The sequence below is a fragment of the Falco naumanni genome, chromosome 13, assembly GCF_017639655.2.
Source record: "Falco naumanni isolate bFalNau1 chromosome 13, bFalNau1.pat, whole genome shotgun sequence".
NCBI lineage: Eukaryota > Metazoa > Chordata > Aves > Falconiformes > Falconidae > Falco > Falco naumanni.
Genome location: NC_054066.1, coordinates 6,796,880 through 6,822,593, shown reverse-complemented (window position 1 = coordinate 6,822,593; position 25,714 = coordinate 6,796,880). Strand labels below are relative to the sequence as shown.

The 25,714-nt window shown below is 49.7% G+C and overlaps 1 protein-coding gene across 4 annotated transcripts; it reads left to right on the top strand.

Moving 5' to 3' along the window:
* Window positions 1–321: 321 nt before the first annotated feature.
* On the top strand, window positions 322–25,356 carry ITM2C (integral membrane protein 2C). 4 transcript variants are annotated; one of them, XR_005830730.1, is made up of 7 exons: window positions 631–790; window positions 15,051–15,188; window positions 17,078–17,266; window positions 17,577–17,687; window positions 21,537–21,687; window positions 22,981–23,618; window positions 23,796–25,356. XR_005830730.1 is itself a non-coding variant. In XM_040613672.1 (6 exons), exons 2-6 carry the CDS (start codon window positions 15,114–15,116, stop codon window positions 23,070–23,072), a joined length of 618 nt encoding a protein of 205 aa, XP_040469606.1. In that variant the 5' UTR covers window positions 322–412; window positions 15,051–15,113; the 3' UTR covers window positions 23,073–25,356. The 4 variants fall into 4 exon arrangements, 3 of the variants coding, with proteins under 3 accessions (XP_040469606.1, XP_040469604.1, XP_040469605.1); XM_040613672.1 differs by lacking the exon at window positions 631–790 and adding an exon at window positions 322–412 and having other exon boundaries at window positions 22,981–25,356; XM_040613670.1 differs by having other exon boundaries at window positions 22,981–25,356.
* Window positions 25,357–25,714: the final 358 nt, after the last annotated feature.

Genomic DNA, 25,714 nt, shown 5'->3' with positions numbered 1-25,714 from the left:
AGGAAGGGCTTTTTCTAGATGATTGCCGCCCTGATGAAGGGGATCCATCTGTTCTGCTGCCCAGAGCTGATCCTGGGGGAGCGACCAGCTGAACACTCTCTGTTCCTCCAGGGATTCTGGTCCCAGGCCTTGAAGGAGCAGCAGCTGGGCTTGTTCCCCCAGTTTTCCCCAGCGGCACCTCCGCTCTCTTGCACATCTGCTCCAGGCGCATGCAGCTGCAGGCTTGGGGGGGTCCCTTAAATTCTGTTTCCTTTTTAATTATTATTTTTTTTAAATTTCCATTTGCTGACCAGATTTCAGCAGTGCCGCTTGCGGTACTGAAAACCCCACATGGCCAGCAGCCGGGGGTTCCTGGGGCTGCCGCTGGCCCCGTGTCCCCCCCGTATCCTAAACCTGAGGAGGGGCTCGAGAGGTGCTGGGGGGCTGCGGGGGGGGGAGGTGGGGGTCAGTCCCGGGCACTCGGGCGGTGCGTTCGCCCCCCAGCCCTGCCCCGCCGGTGCCCGGTGGGGGGTTGCAGACCCCCCGCTCGGCGGGGGGCGCGGGGCCGCCCCGCTGTGGGCGGCGGGCGGGGGAAGCGGCGCGGCCCGGGGGTCCGCCGGGGGCGGGGGGCGGCGGCGGCCCCTCCCCGGGGCGGTGCCGGTGCCGGCGGCGGCGCGGAGGGCGGCGGTGCGGGGCCATGGTGAAGATCGGTGTCCAGCAGCCGCCGGCGCTCAAGCCGGAGAAGGAGAAGGCGGCGGCGGCGGCGGGGGGCGATGGGGCGGCGGGCGCCGTGCTGCTGCCCCCGGGCGCCGTGTGTGCGGGGGGGGGCGGGCGGCCCGGGCTGTGCCCCTCGCTGGCGGCAGCGCGCCGGGGGTCCCTGCCGAGGGGGGGCCGGGGGCTCGGTCCCGGGGACAGCGGCGCCCCGGCAAGGAGAAGCCAGCGGTGCGATGGATGTGGCTCACGGCCGGGGGGGCACGGGGGCACCTGAAGTGCGGGGGAGCCGGGCGGGGGTGGGGCGGGGGAGCGGGTCCCGGGTGGGCAGCGGCCGGCCTTGGGCGCTGAAGGGAATGGCCGGCGCCGACAAGTGGCATCAGAACTCGGCCCGTGCCTCTAGGTGGTTTTGCCCGGGGGAAGGTAGTTCGGGATTGATTTTACACGGGTGGTTTTCAGGTTCCAACATCTCTGAAGGCTCAGGGTTGGGGTGGAGAAGAGGCGCGAGGAACAAAATGGCTGGGGCTGGAGCAAGGTGGGAAGGGGGTAAGGGCGCCCGCGGCTCTACTTTGTGAGTAAAGTAGGTGCAAAAAAAAGGTGCTTTGCGTCTAGAAATGCTCAGTTTTCGAGGCGGGAGTTGACCTGCTGAAGTTGAATTGCTCTGCTGGCTTCAGGTGGTGGGTGTCAGGGGAGCGAGGCTGGGATCCTGCCAGGCCCCAGGCGGATGCGGGCGCTGGGGCATCCCTGGCAGATGCAGAGCGTGGCTGGGGCCTTGGGGCACAGCTGTGTGCCCCGTCCGGGCTGTGAGTGTTGCGGGCAGTGCTGGCCATGCACCACTGGTGGTGTGGCTGGTGTCCCTCTCGGGGAGGGGAAGGTGGGACGGGCACCGTTGTGTTTGGCCAGGAGCTGAGTGTTCCTGAAGTCTCTGGTGCTGGAGAACTCCCAGCTTGCAGGCTCTCTGGCCAGGTGGGCCCGCTGGGGTACATACCACCCACGGTGGTGGAGGGTGATGTCCAGAGCGGTGGGTCTGACCCATAGCGGCAGGTCTGCCTTGTTACAGCACTGCTGCGTCGGAGCAGGAGGCTGAAGTGGCATTTCTGTATGCCTCAGACCCTCTGTACGGTTTGATCATTTATCAGACCCTAATATCTCCCTGACTCAACGTACCATGGGGGAGCTGTGGTTTTCCTCCGTTCCTGCAGCATTGTGGAGTGCCTCCTGTGTGCCTTACCAGCAAGTGGGAATTGCCTGCCCTGGGGGGTTGCTCTGAGCAGGGGCTTCAGGGGGTTGCTCAGTTGTGCAGAGTTCAGGTTGTATCGTAATGATCTCTCCCATCACGTCACGGGTGGATACGCTTGCATCTCTCAGCTGTGCTGTCAGTGTCTGAGTGTGCTCAGTCTGTCGTGATTGCGTCCATTAATCTGATGCCTAGGAGCTGTATAGAAACCTGTAATGGGGGAATGTGGCCAGCTGTGATGTCTCGGTGATTTCCAGACTTAACCTTTTCTAATTACAAAGAAAACAAGGTGGTAGGTTTCATCTCACCTTTGATGTCCAACCCCAAAAGTTGAGTATTGCACCGGAATTCCAGCTCATGCTGCCATTAAACTAGCTTTCTGCAGCTGGGAAGTTGCTTGTTCTGCTGATCCTGCATGAGGTCGGGCAGGATCCATCTCCTTCTCTCAGCACTGTGAGAAAAGGAGTTTAAGATATAGTAAAATAAAAGATGAAAGTAAGAGAAGCTTATTTCCATCGTTACTGCTGTCGGGTCCCAGGAATCGAAATTATTCCAATTTGGGTCCTGCCAGATGAATGAATTGGCATAGGTAGCAAATAATAAGTTTTGGGTTCTTTACGTTGACTTGGGCTTTTCTCTGACTCCTGGGGGGTGTGGTGTTCTTTTAAGCCTGTGTGAGCTACAAAGGAACTTAAAGATATGAATTTAGAACAAAGGCTCTTGGTCAGTCTCTTAATTCCAGCAGACATGTAAGAAAATCAGCCTAAGACCTGTGGCAGAAGGGCAGGAGCAGGTTGCGGTGAGTCAGTGCAGCATGGGGCTGTCCAAGGAGCGGCGCATCCACTGACAGGCAGGTGGCCTTCTCCTGATGCTGTTTTTCAGGGTATCTTTGACACTGGGTTCTTCGGTGTAGTTTGTACTTAGCTGGACTGAGGGAGCGTGTTGCTTTGTAAAACACCCAACTTCTGGGGTTGGTCTTTCCGTAGCCAGGCTTTCTTGCCATGCGCTCTCTTCTGCTGCCAGTAATTCCTGTCTGTGTGTGTCTTTCTGTAGCTGCCTTGCAGCAAAATGGCATTGGTGACATGCAAACAAGATGCTATGCATTCCTTTCCTCTTTGATCTCACAACTTCAATCCCAGTGATAGGAGCCAGAGCTGGGAAATGATTCAGCGGAGGCTTCCGCAGCCTGTGAATTTTGGCAGGTGTTCCCTGAATGCAAAGATGTGGCAGGCAGGAAGATGTCTGTGATGCTAATGTGTCCTGAAAAGTGGTAGGTGAGAAGTCCTGACAGCAAGCTCCTATGTGCTGAGCCTTGTTTCTCTTCTGTGCAGCTCAGTTTGAATCAGAAAGAATATGCAATTTGAACTCTTGTCAGAAAAATCCATGGAATTTTGAGGCAGTTGCAACGTTTTAAAGGCTTATAAAAGAAACTATCTTCTTCTTATTAGTAGGAGCTGGGAGGCTGTAGTGGCCTTGAAGCAGAAGGCAGTTTGAGGTTATACAGTCAGTAAAATAATTTGTTGTGTTCATTGGAAAATACTTTCTCAGATGAAAAATAATATTCAGTGAGTTTTAATTGAACTCCAGTTTTACAGCCTGAAATAGGAATAAATACATACCTATGCTGTGTCTTTAACTGCTCTGGGAAATACGCTCCTTGCATTTGTGTTGGACATGGAAATCCACAGGAACTGAGTAAAACTGGTTCGATGGAGCTCTCCAGTCAAAATTTGGTTTGGGGCTTTTTTTTGGCTGATTCCTTGTAAACCCCTCTAATACTTGCAGCTAGTTATTCTGGCAGAGTGCGCCAGAGCCAGAGGAAAAGGGGTTTCATTAATATCTTCTCTTTCACCAGGTGTAATGGCAAACGTTGGAGGAAGGAAGTGTCTCTCATCCCCCTTGCTCTGTAAGTAGCAGAGACTGGCTGCTCAGCTGCCCCGGCCGAAGGTGCTGCCAGATGTCCCTCCCTGCCGGCGCAGGGCGAGCCGTGCCTTATGGCACACACTGCAGCGCAGACTGGGTGTCCATGGGGACCGGGATGGTTTGCAGACAACAGGAAGATGCTTGTGTGCACCAGGGGCTGCTTTCACAGAAACCTTTGGGGAGAGGAAGCAGAAAGCAGAACCGGTTGTCCTGCATCTGGGAATGGTTGTGCTGAGACAGTGTGTGTGATCGCGTTTGGTTTTGGATCAAAGTCGAGGGGAGATGATGTCTGCTCAGGCTATGACTTCTAGGTCTGGCTGGTGGGGGGGAAGGGCTTTATGGGCAAAGCCGGAGGACTGGGAGAGCTCTCTCCGTACCCGCAGGCCTGGCAAGCCTTCTGGAAACACCTTGGCAGTGGCTCATGGGCTTGGAGGCTGCGAGGGGCTTTCCAGGGTGCACACAATGGTGCCCTGTGGGTGCGACTGGTGTCTTGCTGTTAGTTGGTTGCAGTAATAACCAGGCTTTGGTTTCACACCTTTCATCTCATCCGCAACCTCCAAGACTCAACAAGACTCTTCCTTTTGGTGGGCATTAGGTCATGCCCTTCCTGGTCAGGGAGAAGCTTCCCACAAGGAGCTGCTGGCTGCCTGGCACTGGATCCATCCAACCCTTCTGTCTCTCTGTGTGGTCTCTGTAGGCTGCACCTCAGCACGACTGCCTGGTGGGGTGCCTCAGCCTGCAGGCTGCCAGCAGCAGCTCGACATAGCAGGGAAAAAGCCCTGAAACCCTTTGGGAGTGTGTTCTCTGGGGTGGTGGTGGCCTCTCTGGTGTTCTCTTTTCTGTCACTGTCAAACTCCCCAGTGAGGACCAGGTCTGGTGTGGGTGCGGAGCTCTTGGCAGACGGTCAGTCTCGCTGCAGGGGCTGTTGTGTTGCCCCGCTCCCCTGCCTTTCCTGGCCCTCAGGCAGGCATGGCGAGCTGTGACTGCTGCCTGAGCCAGCCCGAGGGGACATGTGCTCTGGGCAGGTGGCAGCAGGTCAGGGCAGCACAGGCAGCAGCGCTGCTTCTGGCCTCACCAGAGGTACCGGTGCATCGTGAGCAGCGATGCCTGGAGCTGGGCTCTGGCGTGTGGGGCAGGTGGGGGAGAAGTGGCTCTCGCTGGCCATGCAGGGATCTCTGCTGGCCCTCTACCGCGGAGTCATGCCAGCCTGGTGAAAGCTGTGCAGTGCTGGGTTTTGTGAGCAAATTCCTTGCAGGAGGCTGCGAGGTGGAAGACAGATGGTGAAGGAAGGGGGTGTGAGGAAAAGCGATTTAAACAGGCTTTTTCACAAAGCAAGCTGTAAATCCAGAGAGAGGGAGAAAAACTAGCTGGCAGCGCTGCGGATTGATTATGCTCATTGACATGTTTACGGGCTTGAGTCCAGGCTTGGTGCTCCTGAGCTGTGGGTATTTTCCCCGTGTTGAGGTCTTGATTTAGGGATCTAAACGTGGTAGATAATAATTTGAAGAAGCTGCCTCCTGTGACAGAAGATTATTCCTGGCCTTTGCCCGACCCTCTCCATATCCATGTGGGCCAAAGTGATGACTTCTTTTTGTGGCCTGTATGGAGTGGTCAGCTTAAAAAGAAGCGTCGTTGCTGGTTCTTGGTTCTCCATGGTTTAGGGATGCCTTGGAAGTGGAGGAAGACAGCTGAATTGGAAAAAAATGTCTCCATACCCTTACAGGATCCGCTCTAGTGAAATACTAGACTTCAGCATCTTACTGGACTCCAGACATGAATATTTAATATTCCAGCTGAGCATGACAAAGGATCTGGCTAAAACTGGCAGGAGGATTAGGAGAGGGAATGACTATTTCTAGCAGAAATAAATGCAACTGAATTTGCAAACACGGAACTGTCTTTCACCAAAGAGATGTAGACTGAAGAGCTGGAGACGGAGAAACTTGAAATGTCTGTCTAGGGGTGTGCACGCTCCCAAAGGTGGAGAAGAGCCGAAACCAACGCAACTTTGCACGTAGGTGCTCTTTACATGGGAAGAATCTGTTGTGTTTACCTGCTTTGGGTGCAGCATTTCTTTTGCAAAACATAGAAAACCAAGTGAAAAAGCTTTAAAAAGAAGCAGTTTAAAAGGGTACAAATGGACCAAATGTAGGTATGAGACGGAAGCTTTGTGCATATGCTGCGTGTAGTAATGCTGCAGCACTGTAGGCTCCGTCTGTAGTACAGGGGCTCTTTGCTTTGCTGTAAGAAGCCCGGTGCTGTGCAGTGACAAGCAGAATGCTGGTTTTCACCCTGTCGTTGCATCGTGCTGTTTGCGTGGCTGTTCGGAGAGAGGTGGCCTGACGGGTGTTGTGTACCGCTCAGAGGGGAGCCCGCATGCAGCAGAGCACCGCGTCCAGGTCTAGAGAGATGGAGCATCTAGGGAGGATGAGTTGTCCTTGTTCACATTCTGCAATTCCTGCTTTCGCGCTACCAAATCTGTGCTCATTAATGGGTTTATAGAAAATGGAAAAGGCATTTTCAATTCTAGGTATTTTCTTCCCAGGTGATGTGTGGGAGCCTAGGCATGGGGGTTTTTTATTCTCATTTGTTTTTTAATGTTACCATTTGAGAAGGACAGTGTTGAGGGGTTTTGGTTTTTTACTTCTTCCCTCCACACTTGCTTTGCTGAGCTGTTTTTCTTGCTGCCATGCCCTACTGTTGAAGTCGGTTTGAACAATAAAGCTGAGAAAGGTAAATTTGCCGCCTCTCTCTTGCTGCTGTTAAACTAGAGACTGTTTCTTTGCAGTGAATTTTTGAGTGTAGGGCTGACTGTCAGGGTTTTCCTACGCTGCTGCTGGGAGAAGACATAATTGCTGTCATTGTTCTGAAAGACAGCAGTGACTTCATTTTATGGTGTGACTTCCCTGATTTTCAGGGAAGAGGCAAATGCTGAAATCTGAAATCTGGTTCCTTGTTAAGATGCTTTGAGCTGGAACTCTGGGAAATGCTGGACTGTGACCCCTCTGCTTGGAGCAAACAGTATGGGTTTACAGCTTTGATGCTGCCTCTCGTCTGCAGAGCCAGCAGAAGGCAGCAGCTTGGCTGTTGCAGCTCGTAAGCGTCTTGGGCGTGCTGCCTGCTCCTTTCTACCGGCCTGCTGGGAATCGGTCATCTATAGTGGAAGAGTGAGGTGGGATGGCAGTGGCTTTATTGGGCACAATCAGATCAGCAGTGCTTGGCTTGCCCCTGGCGACATCCAGAATGGCTACTTTGCTTTTGACCATCTCCGCCTGCCCGACTGTAGAATCTCAGAGGTGGGTGCTGTAGTTTTAAAGTGTACGGTCATCTGGATCCCAAACCTATCTGGGCATGGAGCTCTCTGGGGGGAAGCAGTGGTTAGAGCCCAGCAACAGTATTAAAGCGAGTCCTCAGCCCAACTGTTGGTCTGCTCTGGTGCTTCATTAGGACCCAAAGCCATCACTGATGGTGAGCAACCTCAGGTGAAATAGTGTGAAACCCTTTGATGTGTGTGGTGGTCTTTTCCCTGTCAACATTTTCTGCTATCGAATGTGTTGAGACAGCACCCGATCCTTTGCACCTTTTGCAAAACCAGTCTAGCTCTGCACAGGTTGGTAGGTGTGTTTGGTTTATATTGGAGCAATTGTACAATTCTAGCCTGGGAAAAGGTGAGTGTGGCTGCTAAAGGAAAGTATGTTCAGCTCCTTCCCAAGCATGTGGTCCCACTGTCACGGAACAGCTTGTCACTTTGGTGGTCAGTCAGGCTTGTGGCTTCCTTCTTCCCAAGCCACGGGTGAAGGTGGAGCGAGCAGACTGGTTTTGTGGGCAGCTGGTAGCAGCTTTGCTTCGCCTGGGAGGAGGAAGAGGAGGACTCAGCTACACCAAGAACAAGCTGAAAGCTGTTGGCATTTCCTTGCCTCAGTTTCTTAATGTTCTCGAATATTTTTGGCATTGGTCAAAGGTCTTTTAAGGAGTCAGGTGTCTGCCCACCCACATATGTCTTTACCCTTGAATCAAGTCTCTCTCTCTGACTTTTCCAACCCCCACCTTAAGAGCTTCCCCTGTTCCCAGAGCAGTTGCTCTGCTTCGCTTTTGCTTGAGCTGCCTTTTTTCTGTAATTGCTCTAGAGAGGTGTTTTGAGACCCAGTGCCAAAGCTTAACCTTCATTCTTCTTCTGGGGAAAATTCCCATTCTTTTAATGCTGCCTCCTGCTTCAGGGTTGCAAAAGAGCCCCTGGCCTTCTCCTTGGCTGAGTGTGCTCCTTCCCTCTCCCAGGTGAGGTCTGCCCAGGTCCTACAAAACCTTTTAGCTGTGGTGGTGGAGCTGCCCCGGGGCAGGGACTGATTCCCCCTGTCCTTGTGGTGGGTGGCTGCAGCTCCTGTTGATTTCTGGAAATCAGGCCACATTTATCAGACCCTGCGTTTTGGCAGTCAGGCTGTTAAGCATCCAGGTTGAGACATTTTTTGCCTCTTTATCACAACTGTTTGTTTTCTCTCTGCCTGCCTGTCTGTTCAGTGTGACGCTTGGGGCTTTAGCTATGTGCCTGGTAAGAATAGCCTTATTTTTACAAGGGGCTTTGTTGGCTCTGCTAATGCTCTGAATGGCTTTACTCCCGGGAAAGGGGAGAGGGAGGCTGGAAAAAACCCAGCTGGAAGTTGTGCCTTTGCCAAAAAATAAATAAATAAAAAATATATGGAAATGAATTCCTCACCCCTGTGCAAAGAGGGAGGAGAAACAGCCCCTTAGTTCCAGAAAGGGATGGAAAAAGGAGAAAAGAACGGGGGTTTATATCTCTCGCTGACGAGGGAGAAGGAAAATATCACTGAACGCTTAGGAGCTCCCACATGCTAGGCTGCATTTTTAACGTCCTGCTGTCTTTGTCATATAGCAACAAAGCTGGGGGGTTTAATTAGCCAGTGGTTGTTTTTGATATTCTAATTTCCAGCACTGCAAAGTGACTCCTGAGGCAGGTGGCTTTGTTGCTAGTCACGTGTTGTGGTATTGTTTAAAGATGCGATTAGATTCATTTATTGCAACCTTTTTGCCTTCAGCTGTGATAGTCTCTTAATTACAGGACTTTTTTTTTTTTTTTTTTTTTTTTCCTATCCTTCAAGGCATCTTTGAGTCCAAAAGCCATCAGCTGTGTTCTCCATGGAAATGCTGCTGCATGCCCTGCCCAAGCGTTGCTCAAGTACTGCGTGTAGGGAGTTTGGTTGCCTTGGAAACTATGTGCCACATATATATATGTGTGTATATATATATCCTTGTATGCACACATTATTTTCTTTTCTGACCTAAAGCATTAGCAATGCTCTTCAGGCTGGAAGGACTCTCCTTCCAGGTAATGGACTCATTCAGAGGCCTCTCATTGCTGGTGCTGAGCACTGACCCCTGTGAGTCTCTGCCAGGGCGATGGCCCGGGCACTGTCCTCCCCTTGGTGTTACCTGGTATTTCTCCTTATTTCACTCCCTCTCCTCTCTCCAAGCATAACTGCTCTTGAGGACAGGACTCATTTTTTGCTCCTCTGGCAGAGGAACCTTTTTTGGAGCGTGGGAGATAATTTGGTGGCTGCAAGGATGAACCGCCTTTGCTGCAGTGGTTTCTCTCTCCATTCCTCTCCCCTGCAGTGGTGTATCTCTCTCCATTCCTCTCCCCCTTCTTGCCTGCCTTCGTCCGCCTTTTCCCTGTGCGTAGTTTCTCACTTTCCATCTGCAGAGCTCTAGCTTGCCAAGTGCTCCAGTCTCAAACCCTGGCTGCCCCCCTGCTCCTCCTGGCCAGCCCTGGGGGCTCTTCACCACCAAGCCCCCCGGGGTCTGAATGCCTAAAGATGGGAGTGGTTCTCTCTGGGAGTGGATCTCATTGCTCTACAGATCATCCCACAAACTCTCTGGTGCTTTTTCTCATACGTAGCAAGTGCAGGCAGTGCCCAGCACCTGTAGGTCGTAGGGGTGCTGCCTGGGGGGTGGGGGGGTGAGGAGGCTTTGCTTCGCTTGCAGAGGAGCGGGCTGTGTCGGTACGGACATGGGGGTTGCTTTCCTGAGAGATCCCACCCAAAGCCAAGCCCAGCACATCGGAAGAGAGGTCAGTCCGTACCAGCTCACACCCACTGCTGCAGCACTGCCATTTTCCAGCAGTCAGTGGTGGGGTTTTTCCATACGGAGTCAATGGAGGTGCTGCTGTTGCAAGTCATTCAGTTTTGTAGAGCAATAACTGACTTTGAGAGTGAGTATGGGACTTGATGCGCTGGAGGTAGAGACCTTGAACTGATTTATTTTTTTCCCTATAGTCTATATTGTCCTTTGGTTACCAGAAATGAGTAAACAGTGAGATAAGTTAGATTTTCTGATGTGAGGTTCCTAAGTTTCGAGCCTGTGTCTTTTGAGGAAGCCATGTCTGCCTGTGAGCATCTGTAGTTACATCAGGACAACTTCAGTGTCGAGAGCTCCCACTGCTGCTCCCTTGAAACAATCAAGCTCCCAGAGAGGGGTGACGTCTTTCCATCCCAGAGAGGGGTGACGTCTTTCAGGTAGCACTCCTCTCCAAACTGCATCCCTTTGAGTATTTACTCTGCATCACATTTCTCTTCTCATTTGTCAGTTGTCAAAATCACATCTACTATTTTTAGTTGCCCCAAGCTTCTTTGCCTGTTGGGGGTATATATTTAGGCACTTGCTGAGCTGTGTCCCCTGTTTGTCAGGCCCTGCTACACCTAAAATGAAAGATTTCAAATCTCTGTGTTTCAGAAATGCAGGAGAGATGGTTTGTGGAGGAGTGGGAGCTGTTTCCAAAGCTGAATAGGCAGGAAAAGGTTGTGAGTTGAGCCCGTCTCTGCTGAGGTGGTGTGTGACTCAGGAGGGAACAAGGCATGACATGACACCTTTAATTTCCTCACTTCTGTCATCTTTAGCAAGACATTGGTGATGAAGGAGTGATAGTATCAAACATCTGGTTTTTTGGAATGCTGTACTGTACATATATATATGAGAAATATCAAAGGCAGTGCCTCACTGGGAATGGTTCTTGCTAGCAGCTGCTGCTGCTGGTGGTGTGTCCCCAAAGGCTCAGGGCTAAGCCAGGAGGGTTTGCTCAGCAGTAGGTGCCCTCGGCAGTGCCTGGCAGGCGTTGATGTTTCCCCTGCTCTTACTGTGGCCTTTGGACTTGATTTCCATGCTACGGACCAGACATTGCACCTGTAGAGCACAGCCAGGCTTCTGTACCCCACCCCCTTGCAGGAGAGCTGTTCCTTAGCCATTCAGCAAGAAACGGATAACGGGACACCAGCCATTTTCGTCCTGTCCTTAACAAGACATGAAATCCTGAAGACGTGAAATCCACAGACTGAGTTAGGATGCTTTTCCCCCCTCAGGCTAATTTCAAGCCTCCTCTACCAAATGGTCTGTACCATAACGCCATCCTCTCCCATCTGGGTGTCTGCTGCCTGTGCTGTGTCCTGCCTGTGAGCAGGCAGGGTGCTGAAGCATAGTCAAGAGTCTGTTTTATCCAAGGAAAGGAATTCCTTTTTATATTCCAGTATCCTGTCTGCTGCCAGGCGCTGGCTTGAGTGTCTGTGAAGCAGTCACACCTGCAAACTAGAGCAGAGTCAGCGTGTCTGGTTATTCAGGCTTGTGTGCTGGAGCTGCCTCTGTCTCTCGCCTGGTGGGATGAAGTGTTAGTAGGCTGAAAACCCAAGACATGCAGGCACTCTTCTTGAGATGGATGCTTTCCCCCATTGCCCATGCGGAGGAAGAGTGAGCTGTACCTTCCCCTCGGGTTGCACAAGGCAAGGAGCTCTACCTGTGGCCTCTTCCAGTTTTCCCACTGTAGGGTCAGCAAAGTGGTGGCTTCTGCTGTCTGCGTCAGCACTGGAGTGTGTGGTGGTGCCAAGAAATGCGGAGCAAAGAAAGGATCATTGCATGGAGTAGCAGGGTTTTCCTGTCCTGAAATTGTTGTGGGGTACTCTGCAGCGCTGTGGGTCTGTCTGTGCATCCTCCTTGCATGCACATCCTTAGTGTCTGGACCCTGAACATTGTGCTTTTCTCCCTCTACTGTTGCTTTTACATCTGTTCATTCATGGAGAAGCAAATGAGTGTTTGTGGAGAGGGGAGGAAGGGCCTTATGTTGATATTTGTGTAAAATATGCCCATCTGTTGGAATATTGTGTTTAAAACTATGAAAAAGAAAAGGAAGGCCCGTTTGCTGAACCGAAATACCTGTCCCTACCTCTGCCCAGGGATGGTTTTGACCCCTACCTTTCCCGTTTCTCTCTGCCAGAAAACCCCATAGCTGTTTGAGGCAAAAAGTTAGTAGAATGGCTTGTTGCAGAAAGAGTGTCTGGTTAATGAATTCTTACAGAATATTGCTAAACAGCTGGTGAACATACAGCATTTTTTTGTGTTAATATTTTGATTTTGTCTTCAGTGGAAATGCGCATCTCAAAGATGTAATCTGCTCTTCAGGAAAACACCGCTGCTGAGTCTAATTCTTTTTCCCACCACCAAAATTGATGGAGACTGGCAATACTGCCAGATCTGCAGAGTGTAGCGTGAACGCAGTGCATGGTTTGGTTTGCTGGTTGGTCCTGGGGGTCTTTCTGGCGGGGATGGCTTTCCTGCACCCTGCTGCTGGGACCACCTGGTTCTCTTTATGGTAAGGTTAGCTTAGGGGAAAACTGCTCCCTTGCTGGGGAGCGAGGCATTCCCATGGCAAGAACAGATGGAAATGAACTGCGATGCATTTCCCATTTTTAAAAATAGCCACATTCCTACTGCAGGGAGTGGTGGTCTGTGGGAAGGAGGGATGTTGCGGCATGAGCGGGCAGCAGGCTGTGGTAGAAGCTTCTTTGATTTTTCTGACCTGGTGAAGATTTGTTGTCCTGGGTGAAATGCTGTTGAAGCAGGCCGTGCACTGCTCTGTCTACAGGCCCGTCAGCACTGAGAAAGCCTCCAGCCAGAAGCTGAGGTGCCAGCTCACCTGTAGTTGCTTTTAAATTGTAATTCATTCATAGTGACCAAAGGCTGGTGGCCTTTAATCTGCTGAGCTGGGGGGTGGAGATGTGTGTTTTAGTGAGGGTTTGCAAAGGTGATTTTTATGCAGTGTTTTGCAGGACTGTGGTTAATTATTCCCCTTGGTCTGCCTGGTGGTGTTTTCAACCTCACTGCCTTAATCTCTGCTCCATCAGAATGGTTGCTGTTGAGTTTTTCTTTCCTCCTTCAGAATTTGAGGTTTTTCTTTTTTTTCTTTTCCTGGTGTTTTGTAACATCCCAGGGCAAAGCTCTGCTTTGCTTTCCCCACCTTGTCCCAAAATACAAAGCTCAGGCATTTTTCCCAAAGCCAGGAATGTTTTGTAGGGAGCCAAACTCATCTCCTTTGGTGGTGAGAAGTGGGATGTCTTGCTCTGTCTTTGGCTGTGCAAAGAGCACAGGGCTGCTCTAGCAAAAATAGCAAACCAGTGAGGTCTTATTTGCCCCTCCCTACCATTCTTCAAATGCAGTTTTTCTTTTTAGTGGGAGTATTTTTTTTCCTCTTTGAGTTGCTGTGTCCTTCTGAGCCCTCTCCCCTAGCTCTCCATGGAGTTAGCACTTGCAGCTCACCAAGGAAGCGAGCAGTGCAGTATCCATCACGGTAACCTGGCACCTTTCAGATGTGATTCACTCACGGAGCGTTAAGCATTTTCTCAGCCATGCTTCAGTGTCAGTAGCATGAGATATTTTAATTCCTCTTCACCCCTACTGCCTGCACTTTTTCTGATGACAAGTATCTGGGAAAATCTGTTTTTGTGAAACACTTGACATAGAGCATGACTTTCCTGTCCTAGCAGTTCATTGTCAGAGAGCCTTTAAACTTCCTCTAGGAAAGTGTTGGATTTTGTGAGTTTTTTTGATTTTCTTTGTGGCTTGTCACACTTGCTGCCCCTTGTCTGCAGAAGGAGACGAAGGGAAAGATTGGAAATGAACTTAAAATGTGGTATTTTTCAGTTTGCTCATCCCTTTGTTTGCTGGAGGAGCAGTGACAGACTGATGGTACTGATCCTTCTGTGTAGGGAGCTGGTGGTGAATAGAGGTGCTGTGGATCTTTCAACAGCTGGGATGAAGGAGAAATAATTATAGATTAATTTCTTCTGGAGGCGTGCTGGAATTGTGGCTCTCCCAAAGCAATTTGGTCTTTGCAGTTATCAGTCTGAATGTGGCTAGGAAAGAAAAAATCGATAGCTGGAGCATCCCGCATTGGCTGGGAGTGGAGCAGGTCGCAGGATCCTGGCTCTGCCCCTGATTTGTGCCTCGCTGGAGCCCAAATGCTGGGGAGGTGGGGAGGGCACCCTCCCTGGTGCCTCTCTCCCCTGCCAGCCTGCTCAGCTGAGGGCAGCTTTCAGCTCTTCCGTGTGGAAACTAGGGCATCTCTGAACCACCTTCTTTCATCTGCCTCTGAAAGGCCTTACCTCCTCCTGCCTAACGTTTTGGAGGGTTATTTTGGTAGGAAAAAAAAAAAGTGTCGTAGGCTGGGATGAGTCGTCCCGTGGAGGTTGCCTTGCCTTTGCACTGCCCTTCTTCTCGAGGGCTGTAATGAGGTGAGCTGGCTACTGCCTATATAGATCAGGCAGCACTCTAAAACCGGCAGGTGTGTTTCCTTTGATGCTCTGACCATGTTCCTGGAAGGTGTGCAGGAATCTGTTTGAAAATGAAGTTGAGCTGTTTGGGTAAGCTCAGGGGGCCAGGAGGTACCTCTCCGAGACCAGTAATTTCCATCTCAAAAATTTGGCCTGAAAAAATTGTGCAGGAGTAGCAGCATTTCAGCACAAATTTTTGAGTATAAATACATAAATGTTGTTACATTCAGTAGCCAGGAACTGTTAGTTCTCCATTTCCTTTTTTTTCAGTCAGTCCTCATCGCCCACTGAAACAAAGCTTGACTTTGCTCTGAGCGGTTGGTGGGAAGCAGAGTATACATATATGTGTGTATGTTCACACACCCATATATTTTTATATAAATAAGATTATATTTATATGGAGGGGTGGGAGAGCAAAATGCAGAAGCGTTTTACTCTTGCCAGAATGCTCTCAGATGTGAAGTCACTTTGCAGGGCAGTGCCTGCTGCCTGCAGTTGCGTACCACAAACCCGTGTGTGGCCTTTGCGTGCAACATGGTTGATTTTCCAGTCCCTTGCAGTGGCAGCTGACAGACGCTCTCGTTTTCATCTCACAGGAGGAGCCGGCTCCTGTGGCGCAAGGCCGGAGGTCATCGCTCAGCGGGGTGTGCTACCTGACCATGGGTCTCCTCGTACTGCTCCTGGGCTTGGTCTTTGCATCGATGTATGTGTACAGATACTTCTTCATCACCCAGGTAGGGGTGAGTCAGGAAGGACGTCTGGTTCTTCACCCGTAGCAGCCAGACAAGCTGCTCCAACCTTTGAAAGAGGCGGTGCTGTTATTTGTTGCTTTGCACTGCGGGAGCTCAGGAGCCATTCCTCTGGGCACTGCAGGCAAGCCCTGTCTTAAGTGGTAGGCTCAGGCTCACCTCCATCCCAGCTGCTGGGACGGGTCTTCCAGAAACCCTCCTCTTCCCCTCCCATGTGGCTTTGTTTTGCCCCTCTGTTTTTTTTAAACTCCATAAAAATATCTTGCCAGTTCTACCTTTTAAACCCAGTGTCCCTGCTGTCAGGGGTAAGGCCGTCCAAAAGCATGGCTCGCAAGGGCAGAACAAGCCCTGGGGAGAGCAGGAAGGTACGGGCAAGGGAACACCTTTTTGCAGTAGGTTTTTTTGGCCCTAGCACAGCGAAATGCTGTAGGTGTAACAAAAATAGGTGCTGCTATTAATAAAGCAAGCAGAGAAGTGAAAATTAGGTGGGAGATGGTATGGAAAGTTGAGCCCTCAGTCTCCAGTAAATTCAGCACCTTTTCTTCCGCGTAGTCTTTGCAAAGCCTGGCCTAACAAAGGCACAGGGCTGGCAGCGTTGTGGTGGGTCAGAGCGCAGGGAGTGAGGCAGGGCAGAGCTGCTTTTTAAGGAGCGAACTGCTGAGCTCTGTGGCTTGCGGAGAGTTTAGCCAAGAAACCCCAGAGCATTGATGTGCTCTGAAGCCCTCGTTCTGCTGCAGAGCAGCTATTAGTGAATGAGTTCTCCCAGGACAGCCAGCTGCCTTCGTCTCTGCAGCCAGCACTTATCCACTCAGCAGTATCGTCTTTATACACTCCCTTGCTCCATAAATTTTCTTGCTGTCAAATTAATTTGCAATCTTTGTTTTAAGGTACATCAGTGCTTTATCACTCGTGCTCATCTATACCTGATCTGGGAACCCTGTGACAGCTGTAGGGCTGCTCAGCCCTCTCTCACCCTGCTGTGTTAGTGTGCCGGCCCCTGTTGCAGGGCTCCTGGTGTAGATGCTTCCTTGTGAGAAGCAGCACTGACCACGTTATGGACAGCATTCAGTCCATCACCCAGTCAATAACCTACCCTTGGCAGATGCTGAACGGCACTGGGAAATGCCCGCTGGTCCATTTAGGGCCACTTGTCATCACCCCAGCTGCCTGCCTGCAATACCAAATGGCAGTTTTATATCCAATTACACAGCAAAGCCCGTTCAACGTGGTCAGAGATGCTTTGGAGACCAAGGCAACAGGGTCTTTATGTCTCAGTCTGCAGTGGCTGCAGTTTGTCCCTGTGATCCTTGAGCTCAAACTTGGTCACTCACCCAGTGTTAGCTCTCTTGCTCATACCTTGTGCTTCTGGAGCCGTGGAGTGCAGCAGCTCCTGTTTTGCAGTGAGGCAAAGCAGCTTTGTTTAGGCGCACCTGCCATATCCAAGCTACAGGTGCCTTTAGAAATGATGCTATGCTGACCCCAAGTGTATATGTGTTATGTAGAAAAATGCAGTTACTGGAAGCCATGTCTATGGAGGGATGTGAACAGCTTGGTCATGAAATTTAAGAGTCTAGAGACAGTCACTTTATCTTTCTGAATTACTCCTTGTGAAATCCCACAGGGAATCCTTTATTCCCTTTGGACCTGGCTAGCAGGAAGGGAGACGTGGTCATTTCACAAGGGTGTTTTACACTGTCTTCATCAAGAATGTTTTCTGGTAAAAAGACTGATCTTGGAATATCTTCAGGCACATGTTAGAAAAGAGTAGTTTTTACCCAGTATGAGTACAGTTCTTCCCGTGTTTGCTGTAGCTGTTAGTGGGGTGGTGTGGGGTGTATGAGTACTGTACCTCTGCCTGGATCTTGTCCCCACAGCTGCCCCGTGAGAGCGTGTTTCACTGTGGCGTCCTTTACGAAGACTCGCTGTATTCGCCGTTCAAAGGGCAGCTGGAGTTACATGAAGACGTGAAGATTTACATTGAGGAGAACTATGAGCAAATCAACGTTCCAGTGCCCCAGTTTGGAGGGAGTGACCCTGCGGATATCATCCACGATTTCCAGCGAGTAAGGAGCTCTTGGGGCCTTCGGGGGGCATAGCACGGGGCTGGGGTACACCAGCACTGCACTCGTGGTGTAACACTATCACTGTTGTCGCACATGTCTACGATGATCTTATTAACTGAGCTGTCCTCCTTCCTGAGGCCTTTTCTGAGATTTTCCAACCTGCTTGTCTTGCTTGGTAGGGAGGTCCTTGGACAGGTTCGTCATTTAAAGCCGTTTTCTGTGTTCCCCAAATTCCCTCTTTTCACCCATTTTCACAGCCGCATTTCACTGTGAAGGGCTCAATTTCTCAATTTCTGTGCTTGGAACACAGGGTCTGACTGCTTACCATGACATAACACTGGATAAGTGCTACGTCATCGAGCTGAACACCACCATCGTGATGCCTCCTCGCAACCTGTGGGAGCTGCTAGTTAATGTGAAGGTACAGCTGCAATTCTCTTGGTTTACGCACTTTATTGAGTTGGCTTGTGGGTGCCAGCTGGAAGCTCACGAGAAATAAAAACTGCTGTGTCTGTGGAAGTAAGCCCTGGCCCCGACAGAGCTGAGCCTTCACATAGAGTGAAGGCTTCAAGTGGGTTTAGCTGAAATATTAATTTTGCAGACAACACGGTAACACTGGCATGACAGATCAACCTGACCAGGGTGACACAGATAAATAAGCAGCAGATTCCTTCCCTCTGGTGTTTACTCATTGTAAAAATCAAGAGAAAAAAGGAAAAATTTCCTCCTTTTACTCTCACTGTGGTTACCAGTGCTGTTTGCCATTTGCAGAGCTCTCAGTGTCCCTTGGGGAATAGCAGGCCTTCGGCTTTTACCCTTTTGTGGGGGGAATCTGTGCTGCCCTCCTTGTTGTGCTGGGGGCTGCAACACCAGACTTGGGCTCACGCGGTTTTGCTCACAGCCGGCATTAATTGGGTTTAGTACCAGCAGTTTTGTTCAGTTCAGAAGCCCATGCTGCTATCGCAGTAACTGAAAGCAGTCTTTTTAAAATAGAGTACTATTTAATCTTAACAGCAGGGGAAAAAAACCCAGGATTTTTAAGACTGCAGAAGGAGCATATCTATCTCAGTCTTTTGCAGGTAAAGCAAAGCACTGAGCCTGGATCTTTTACTCCCTTCTGTGAGGGTCTATTTAAAAGAAAATAGGAAAAAAAAAATTAGTCTTTCTTGAATTCCCTTTGCTTATTTGCTGGTACATGCAGTGTGATGAACTTTGTAGGGGTTAAGTTCAGAGGCAGAAGGTTGTGCCTTGAGAGAAGCCTGATCTCTACTTCTTGTCAAACTCCCAGTTTGTTTCCTAGCAGTCCTCGTAATTTCATGCACTGTGACTGTCTGGCAAATGTGTTGGGAACCCTGCTGGGGTACAACGCGCATTTACTTGTAACTCTCCAAACTGGCCACAGCTTCTGATCATGGCAGGTGACCAGTCTCTTGGGGAGAGGGAAATGGAAAAGGCAGGATTGCACAAGCTGACAGCTGAGCCCCAGCGAAAAACTGAGATTGGAAGTGCTGGTCACATCCTAAAATAACAGATACAAACTCACAGTCAATAAAAATTATGCTTTGTCTTTTTCAGAAATCGAATTTAAAAAGGGGATAAAAATACAATTAAAATGGTCTTATGTGTTTGATTCTTTAAAGAGAGTATGAAGCAGATGTGGGTTTAAATAACTTTCTGATTATTGGGATGGGTAAGTGTCCAGTCTGTCTGTGGAGGTTTTAACACGTACCTTAAAGACATTGTTTTTAAGCATTTAGCTTGGTCGTGAGCTCAGAAAAAGTGTTTCACCATGAGGACAGTGAAGCAGCGTAACAGATTGTCCAGGGAGGTTGTGCTGCCTCCTTGGAATCCTTGAAGGTTTTCAGAACTGGACTGGATAAAGCCGAAGTCCCTCCCCAGCTGAATTTCCTTTAAGCCTTTGATCTTCATGTCCACGGGTGGGGCCTTTCTGGTGGCTTGTGTCAGGCAGAGAGGGCAAATTTCTTCCTGCTGCAGGGACCTTCATCACCTGATGACTTGCTCCACTGCTCATTAGTGCTTCTTTTTAGATGCTGGATGAGCTGCATTGGTCCTTCGACTCAGAGAGTTTTTGCCTTCTCTGCATCTCTGAATCCAGTCTCTAATGAATGAGACTAATTCCCAGCTGAAAGTTTAGTTTTGAAGATGTTGAGTGGCTTCAGTCCTGTTTCTAGGAATAAAGCTCACTCCAGCAAATAATGTAGCAGTTTGCTCCAGCAGACCTTGGCAGCACAAGGAGTCAGTGAAGCTCCTTTGCCTTTTCCTCACCGGCCAGCCTGGTGCCGGGGTGCCCCTGTGCAGTGTGGCTGCCACGTGCCCTGCGCCTGCCCTGCAGTCCCTGCTGTGTGTGGGCACAGCTGCGCCAGAGCCCGCTCAGGTCTTGGCCCTGCTGTCACCGTGTATGTATCACCAGGCCTCTTGTGTGTGATTTTCTGTCTGTAAATGGCAGCTCAGCTGCTTCTTGCAGGCTTTATTCTCTATAGGTGTGACAGTTTAGTGAACAGGGCTGCCTAAATACCTGAGAGAAAAGGATGGAGGAATGCTCCCCCTGTGCAGCAGCGGGAAGTTGGAGATGACCCAGTTAAATGATGGATGATCCACACCTTTTGCAGAATGCAAGATGCTCAAAGCTTTAGTTTTCCTTAAAAGTCTTGGTGGAGAATGGAAGGTGTCATCCTTGTTGCACAGTCCTATGATGCAGGAGCGATGATTCCAGACTACTTCAGCTGCCACAGCTATTTAAATTTAAAACAATGAAGAGACTGGATTGTGTGCATGTGTGCTTCTCTAAGCCCTCTTACTAGGTCAAGGATGTGGCAAATCCTGAGCCCTGCCCTGGGTGTTAGCATGACAGCTCCTGCCAGTAACTGCACATATCGCATGCCCTCTCCTTCACTCTCCCACTGAGAATCAATAATTGAATTTCTTGCAGAACTGTTGTGTTAGTGTAGTACAAACTTCCACTAATAGCCTAGTCCTCCAGCATTAGAGGAGAGATTTATTGATCCGGTAGGTTATGCCAGCCCAGCAGCACGGCACTAAGTTAAGACGGCACGTTTCCAGGTACATCTCTATGGAGATAACTAGTTCTGTGCTGGAAACTGAAGAGGTGGTATTTGAAATTGAACTGCTGTTGCTTACTTTTCCCCTTGGTTATATTTATATTGGCCCCAGGTTCTTTTATTTCTTTGATTCTTCTTAAGGGAAAGGGACCAGACGTGTGTCATTGCTTCATGGCCTCGTTAGCATTTAGTCTGCTCAGGAGTGCCTCCCAGCCCACGCTGTACTTGTAACACCGCTGCTTATTGCCACGGTGATGCCCAGACAGCTGCAAGATGCCCTGAGCACCCAAAAATCAGTTTGCAGAGAGTCTTCAGTGCAAAGCAGATCCCTTTGATGCAGAAAAAGAGGCAGTCTCCATCCCTGGGGTGTACCCCCAGGTACCTCATTTCCTCTCTTCCCATTTTTTCCAGCCCCTGGTGGCTTTCTGCCATGTCCTCCCACCAGGCACCCCACTCATCACCCTGCCCTTCATAGCAGCCTCAACCCCAACAGCAGGGAGCTCGTGTGTGCTGCTTTGCCTCAGCTTGGTCCCCAGCGTGAGCCACCTTTCTGCACTGCTCCAGAGTCGCTGGACGATGCCCCCGAGGCGATGGCATCGTGCCTAGCGCTACCACGCAGGGCAGTGTTTCTAAATGTGGTGCCTGTGGCACATCTCTAGTCCCTGTTCCTGTGGGCTCCGAGGGCAGGAGGTCATTGTGGCTGTGATGAATGGACCGAGCAGGGGGAAATGTGGAAAACTCAGGAAACTGCTGGAATCTGAGCAGGGCTGGCGTTTTTGGGTTTTGCCTTTTGAAGTCAATGTAAAGTGCACATTTTCAGTGGAGTTCCTGGCATTTTGGTTGAGCCTTGATCCTTCTCCAGACAGGTTTGTTGTGCTTGCAGAGTTAGAGCTTTGCGCACCCTCCTTTAAAACTGAGGTTAGTTTAAAAGCAGGGTTGATCCTACACTGGCTTCACCCCCGATGTGAACGTTCAGTTTTTGGATCTAATCCATTTTGTGTGCCCTGTGCTAGTAGCATGGGACAGTTTACTGCAGGGACAGGGGCGCACGTTAACTGGTCCTTGTAAGTGGAGTTTGAGACTTCAAACCATGAATTTTCTGCAGTTTGGCAGTCCTTTGTGCTCTGTGTGAGACAGGAGGAGATCATGGCACCGTTTGTGCTTTATTTTGGTGGAAACTGTCATTTCAGAAAGGGACGTACCTGCCTCAGACGTACATTATCCAGGAGGAGATGATCGCGACCGAGCATGTCAGTGACATGGAGCAGCTTGGCTCCTTCATCTACCGGCTCTGCAGTGGCAAGGAGACCTACAGGCTGAAGCGGAGGAGCGTGAGGAGACGTAAGAGCCTCGTTCATTCAGCTGTCCTAACTCGCTTTGCCCCCGCGTCACGGTTGTTATTTCTACTGTTACAGCCATGCTGGCCTCTTCATGGCGAGAGGGGAGGTTTCCCTGTGGGTGTAAGCACACAGGAGATCTTTTTAAGATGTTTCCCATCTAAGTCATCTAAACCCGAATCTGGGATGCTGCTCTGCAAATGGGTGCTGGCCGCTGTGTTTCTGTTGTCTGTCAGCCGAATAGGATCAGGGAGAGAATGACTGCAGGAACCAGCAGTTCATTTACATGTGGGCTTCCAGGGCTGAACTAATAGCAGTGCTGTTGGGAACTGTTTGGAAAATTTCCCTGATGGAGACACCTGCTTCAGTGGCAGCTGTTCGGAGCAGACTAGGTCTGCGAATTGCCTTTAATTAATAAAGTTTCTAATACTATGGAAAAAGTTTTGAAGAGGGAACATTGGAGTACCTTAAAATGATTTCATGAAAATCAGCGATATGTATCTTGCACACAAATGGTAATATTGCTGCAAAAGACTCCTTAATTTCATAATTTGTATTTATTTGCTTTTAGATACTGTACTTAAAGTCTTACCTGAAACACGAACCTGTAGTCGGTTTGGGTTTGGATCTCTAGGGATGTGTTTGGGTGCAGAAGTCACCATGGCTGTAGTTGGTGGATGCTTTCCCCACGGGAGCTGCACAGTTATGTGTGGGGCTGCTGGCACGCTGGCTGCTGCTCTCGTGGAGCCCTGGCATGGTCCTGTTTGTCAGCAGGGCACCACCGGGTTTGCTGTAAGAAGGCAGTAGCTGCCTGGCAGAGGTGCCCAGAGTTGATGTGCTGCTGTTTAAGGGCATGGGGAGCATTACTTGTTTCCCAGAGAGGCTGAAGCCTTAGCAGGATCAGTGGATGCAGGGATGCAGACAGCCGGAGGGGTGGCTATTTTAAGCCCTCCTTGGCTGTATTCAGAGCTATGCTCTGTACCAGCCTGTGATTTCTGCCAGTTTCATGAGGGTTTCTGGTCTTTGAGATAACACTGAGATGCTGCCAGCTGAAACCAGCTGTTTCCAGGAGGTTCCTCCAGCTCATGGCAACTCTTCCTGGAGCAGAACCATGGCCTAGTGAATACAGCTATTCTTCCAAAGACCAGATTATGCTGCTTTTCATACGGACTGTGTTGTTCCTGCATTCCAGTGTTCAGTGGTTGCATCTCATGTGCTTTCCTTCCTCCACTTGATGTAGCTTTTACAGATTATCATTTGTTGAATTTCCCCTCTCCTCTCTTTCAATCACTTCTAGGTATCAGTCGACGTGAGGTTGGAAACTGTCATCGTATTCGTCACTTTGAGAACACTTTTGTGGTCGAAACTGTTATCTGCAAAAAGTCATGAAGACACTCTCCAGTTGTAACCTTCCTTGGCTTTGCTTGCACACACATGCACACACATGCTTTCAGCCCTCTCTTTAGACATGGTAATCTTACTTTTTTTTACTCCCTCCCCTGCTTGTGCAGCTCTAACCTCTTGGGCCCATTGTGGCCTCAGAGTTGGATTCTCTTCTCTCCCTGCTACCTACCTGAGACGTTTGCTGGGCTTAAATTTACACAGTGGTCAAAGATAACCTAGGATTAGATGCAGCTTCTTCCACACCACAGGTTGGGAATCTTTTTTTGGGAGCAGGTTTGGGGTAGGAGGGATGGCTGAGAAACAGGAGCGCTGGAAAGAAGTGCTCTGAGGCTGCCTTGGCACCAGGACAGAAAGTTGATGCATAAGAAGAGGGTTACCATTTTGATGCTGATGTAATGATCAGAAATACATAACCAGATGCATTTAGGAAAAGAATAGGTGTGAGGCTACAGACAGGGTGATTCAGGAAGCCCAGCAGAGGGAGGGTTTCTGCCCAAACCATGCTGTGGTGGCCCCAGCTTGCCGTGTGCTGTCCCCCTGAAGACCAGATTTTCAAACATCAAAAGCAACAACTGTGTGTTGCTTTTATGACTGGCTCCTGGCCCCTCCTGAGCATGGCATGGCTCAGCGTGACCCACTGAGCAATGCAGGGTATCCTGGTGGGTGTTCAGGGTGGGTGGGAGGCCAGGGCAAGGGGCAGTGAGGTAGGCTGGGAATGACATGAATGACGCAGCATGTCCCTGCTCCCCAGTCACAAAGCAGAGGATGAAGTGCAAGGCTGTGTGGTCTTTTCTCTAACAGAGTTGCAGCTGCTGTGGATCCTGGGCAGATGTGCTCTCACTCTGCCTAAGTAAATAAAAGAGGTGAATCTTTGATGCAAGGGGCCAAAGCTCCACCGATGTCCCATCTATAGGCCGTGGCTGCAGGTGGAGCTGGGTGGTTTACTCCAGCCCTGTGTGTCCTGGCCAGCTCTGCTTGCTTGGGAAGATGAGTTATGTTCACATGGGCCTGTCTTCCTGAGTTGCGGAGATCCCATCTGTGTGCAGATCGGGTGCCATGTCTACGTACAAAGTGGTGCCAGCAGAACTGGTAGTTGAGAAGCAGATTATTTTTTATTTTTTTAACAGTGTGTATTATTGTGTAACTCCTCTGATGAAAGCTGTTTTCATAGAAATTACTGTAGTCTAGCCATGTATCACATTATCTGCAGGCACCATTGTACAGATACTGATACAAGGCAAAATTCAGCTGATCGATATACTGCGGAGAAATTGTGTGAACGAAACTGCATTTCTATTGATCATCAGACAGAATTGCAGAGTAATTAAATATTCTTCCCTCTGTTCCATAAATATAGTTAAACCTAATTAGGTTCTTGAAATGCAGGCAGTTTTTTGGCTTGAAAGAATGAGGCGAGTTTCAACTTGGCACATTCTTGTTAATTGGTTTCCAGCAAATCGGGACTTGTTCACCATCTGTTGAAATGAGCTTGTTGTTTTAGAAGAGGAAGGATAAAGTAAATGCAAGTACAATCATTAACTCAGCAGAACCAAAAAACATGAATATATTTTAGAATAAAACTTTTAAGTAATAATACTGCAAGTTAATTATGTGAAAACAAACCAGGATCTCAAAATGTAATCCAATGGGAATTAGTTTGTCTTTAGAGGCTGAGAATATTATTTTTTATATATAAACCTAGTCAACTATAAACAGTAGGTTTTAACAAGTAGAGGAGGATGCTTTGGTTTCACTCTGCTTTAAGCTTGATGTAAAATGAAGAATTACGTGCACTTCATGCAAGTTGGTAAGGAAAGTTTCCCACTGCCAAAGGCGTATTTGCTTTTCTAGCGTGTTTTTCCAACAATAACTTGCTGCTAGCCCTAACCTTTCATTGCGGAGTGGATGACAAGAAGTGTGTCAGAGAATGGGTTCACTTAATGGAAGTGCAGCAAACTGGTAAATTTAAGCCCTGCCTTTCTCTTAATTTCTAGGAACCTAAGCCTGCACTCAGGTGAGCATACAGACCTTTTCCCCCTTCCTTCTGATTCTGCATGAAATAACTGGTCATTGCATATGCTAACTCTGTGCAATCTGCAGTTGTCAGGACAAACCTTGGTTCTTTAAGGTGAACTAATGTGGTCACTGTTTCATAGAATGAGAATGCAGTTGTCTAGAAAGAAAACGTAAGATGCTTTGTATATTTTGTCTGGTAGGACTCTTACTTCTTAGGAAAAATCTATGGGATAATAAAATCTTTTACCTCTGATCTGTAAAGCGTGTGTTTGTTTGGAATGAAAAGCACAGGCCCTCCGTGAAGCTGTCTCTTGTGGGAGGCAGCAGCCAGATCTCCGTGGAAGGGCCAGCCCAGCGGCAGCTTGGAGCTGGGCAGTGGGAGGATGCTGCAGTGCGGAGGATGCTGCCCACGGTCACGGGAGAGCGGCATGGGGAGGTGGCTGAGCAGCCCGCTGTGGTGCCTGCTCATGCCTGCACTCTGCAGGGCTCTTCCCCTGGCCTTGCACTTCCCTGGGAGGCTGAAGGGCAGGCCATGGTGAGGAGGTCACTGCCAGACTGAGGTCTGTGAAACAGCAAGGTACCTCTGCTGCTTGGGTGGCTGGTGGGTGGCT

Coding starts and splice junctions, on each gene's coding strand:
- ITM2C (XM_040613670.1), top strand. CDS start 677: ATGGTGAAGATCGGTGTCCAGCAGCCGCCGGCGCTCAAGCCGGAGAAG. Junction 791..15,050: donor TGCTGCTGCCCCCGGGCGCC/GTGTGTGCGGGG, acceptor TTCATCTCACAG/GAGGAGCCGGCTCCTGTGGC. Junction 17,267..17,576: donor TCATCCACGATTTCCAGCGA/GTAAGGAGCTCT, acceptor CTTGGAACACAG/GGTCTGACTGCTTACCATGA.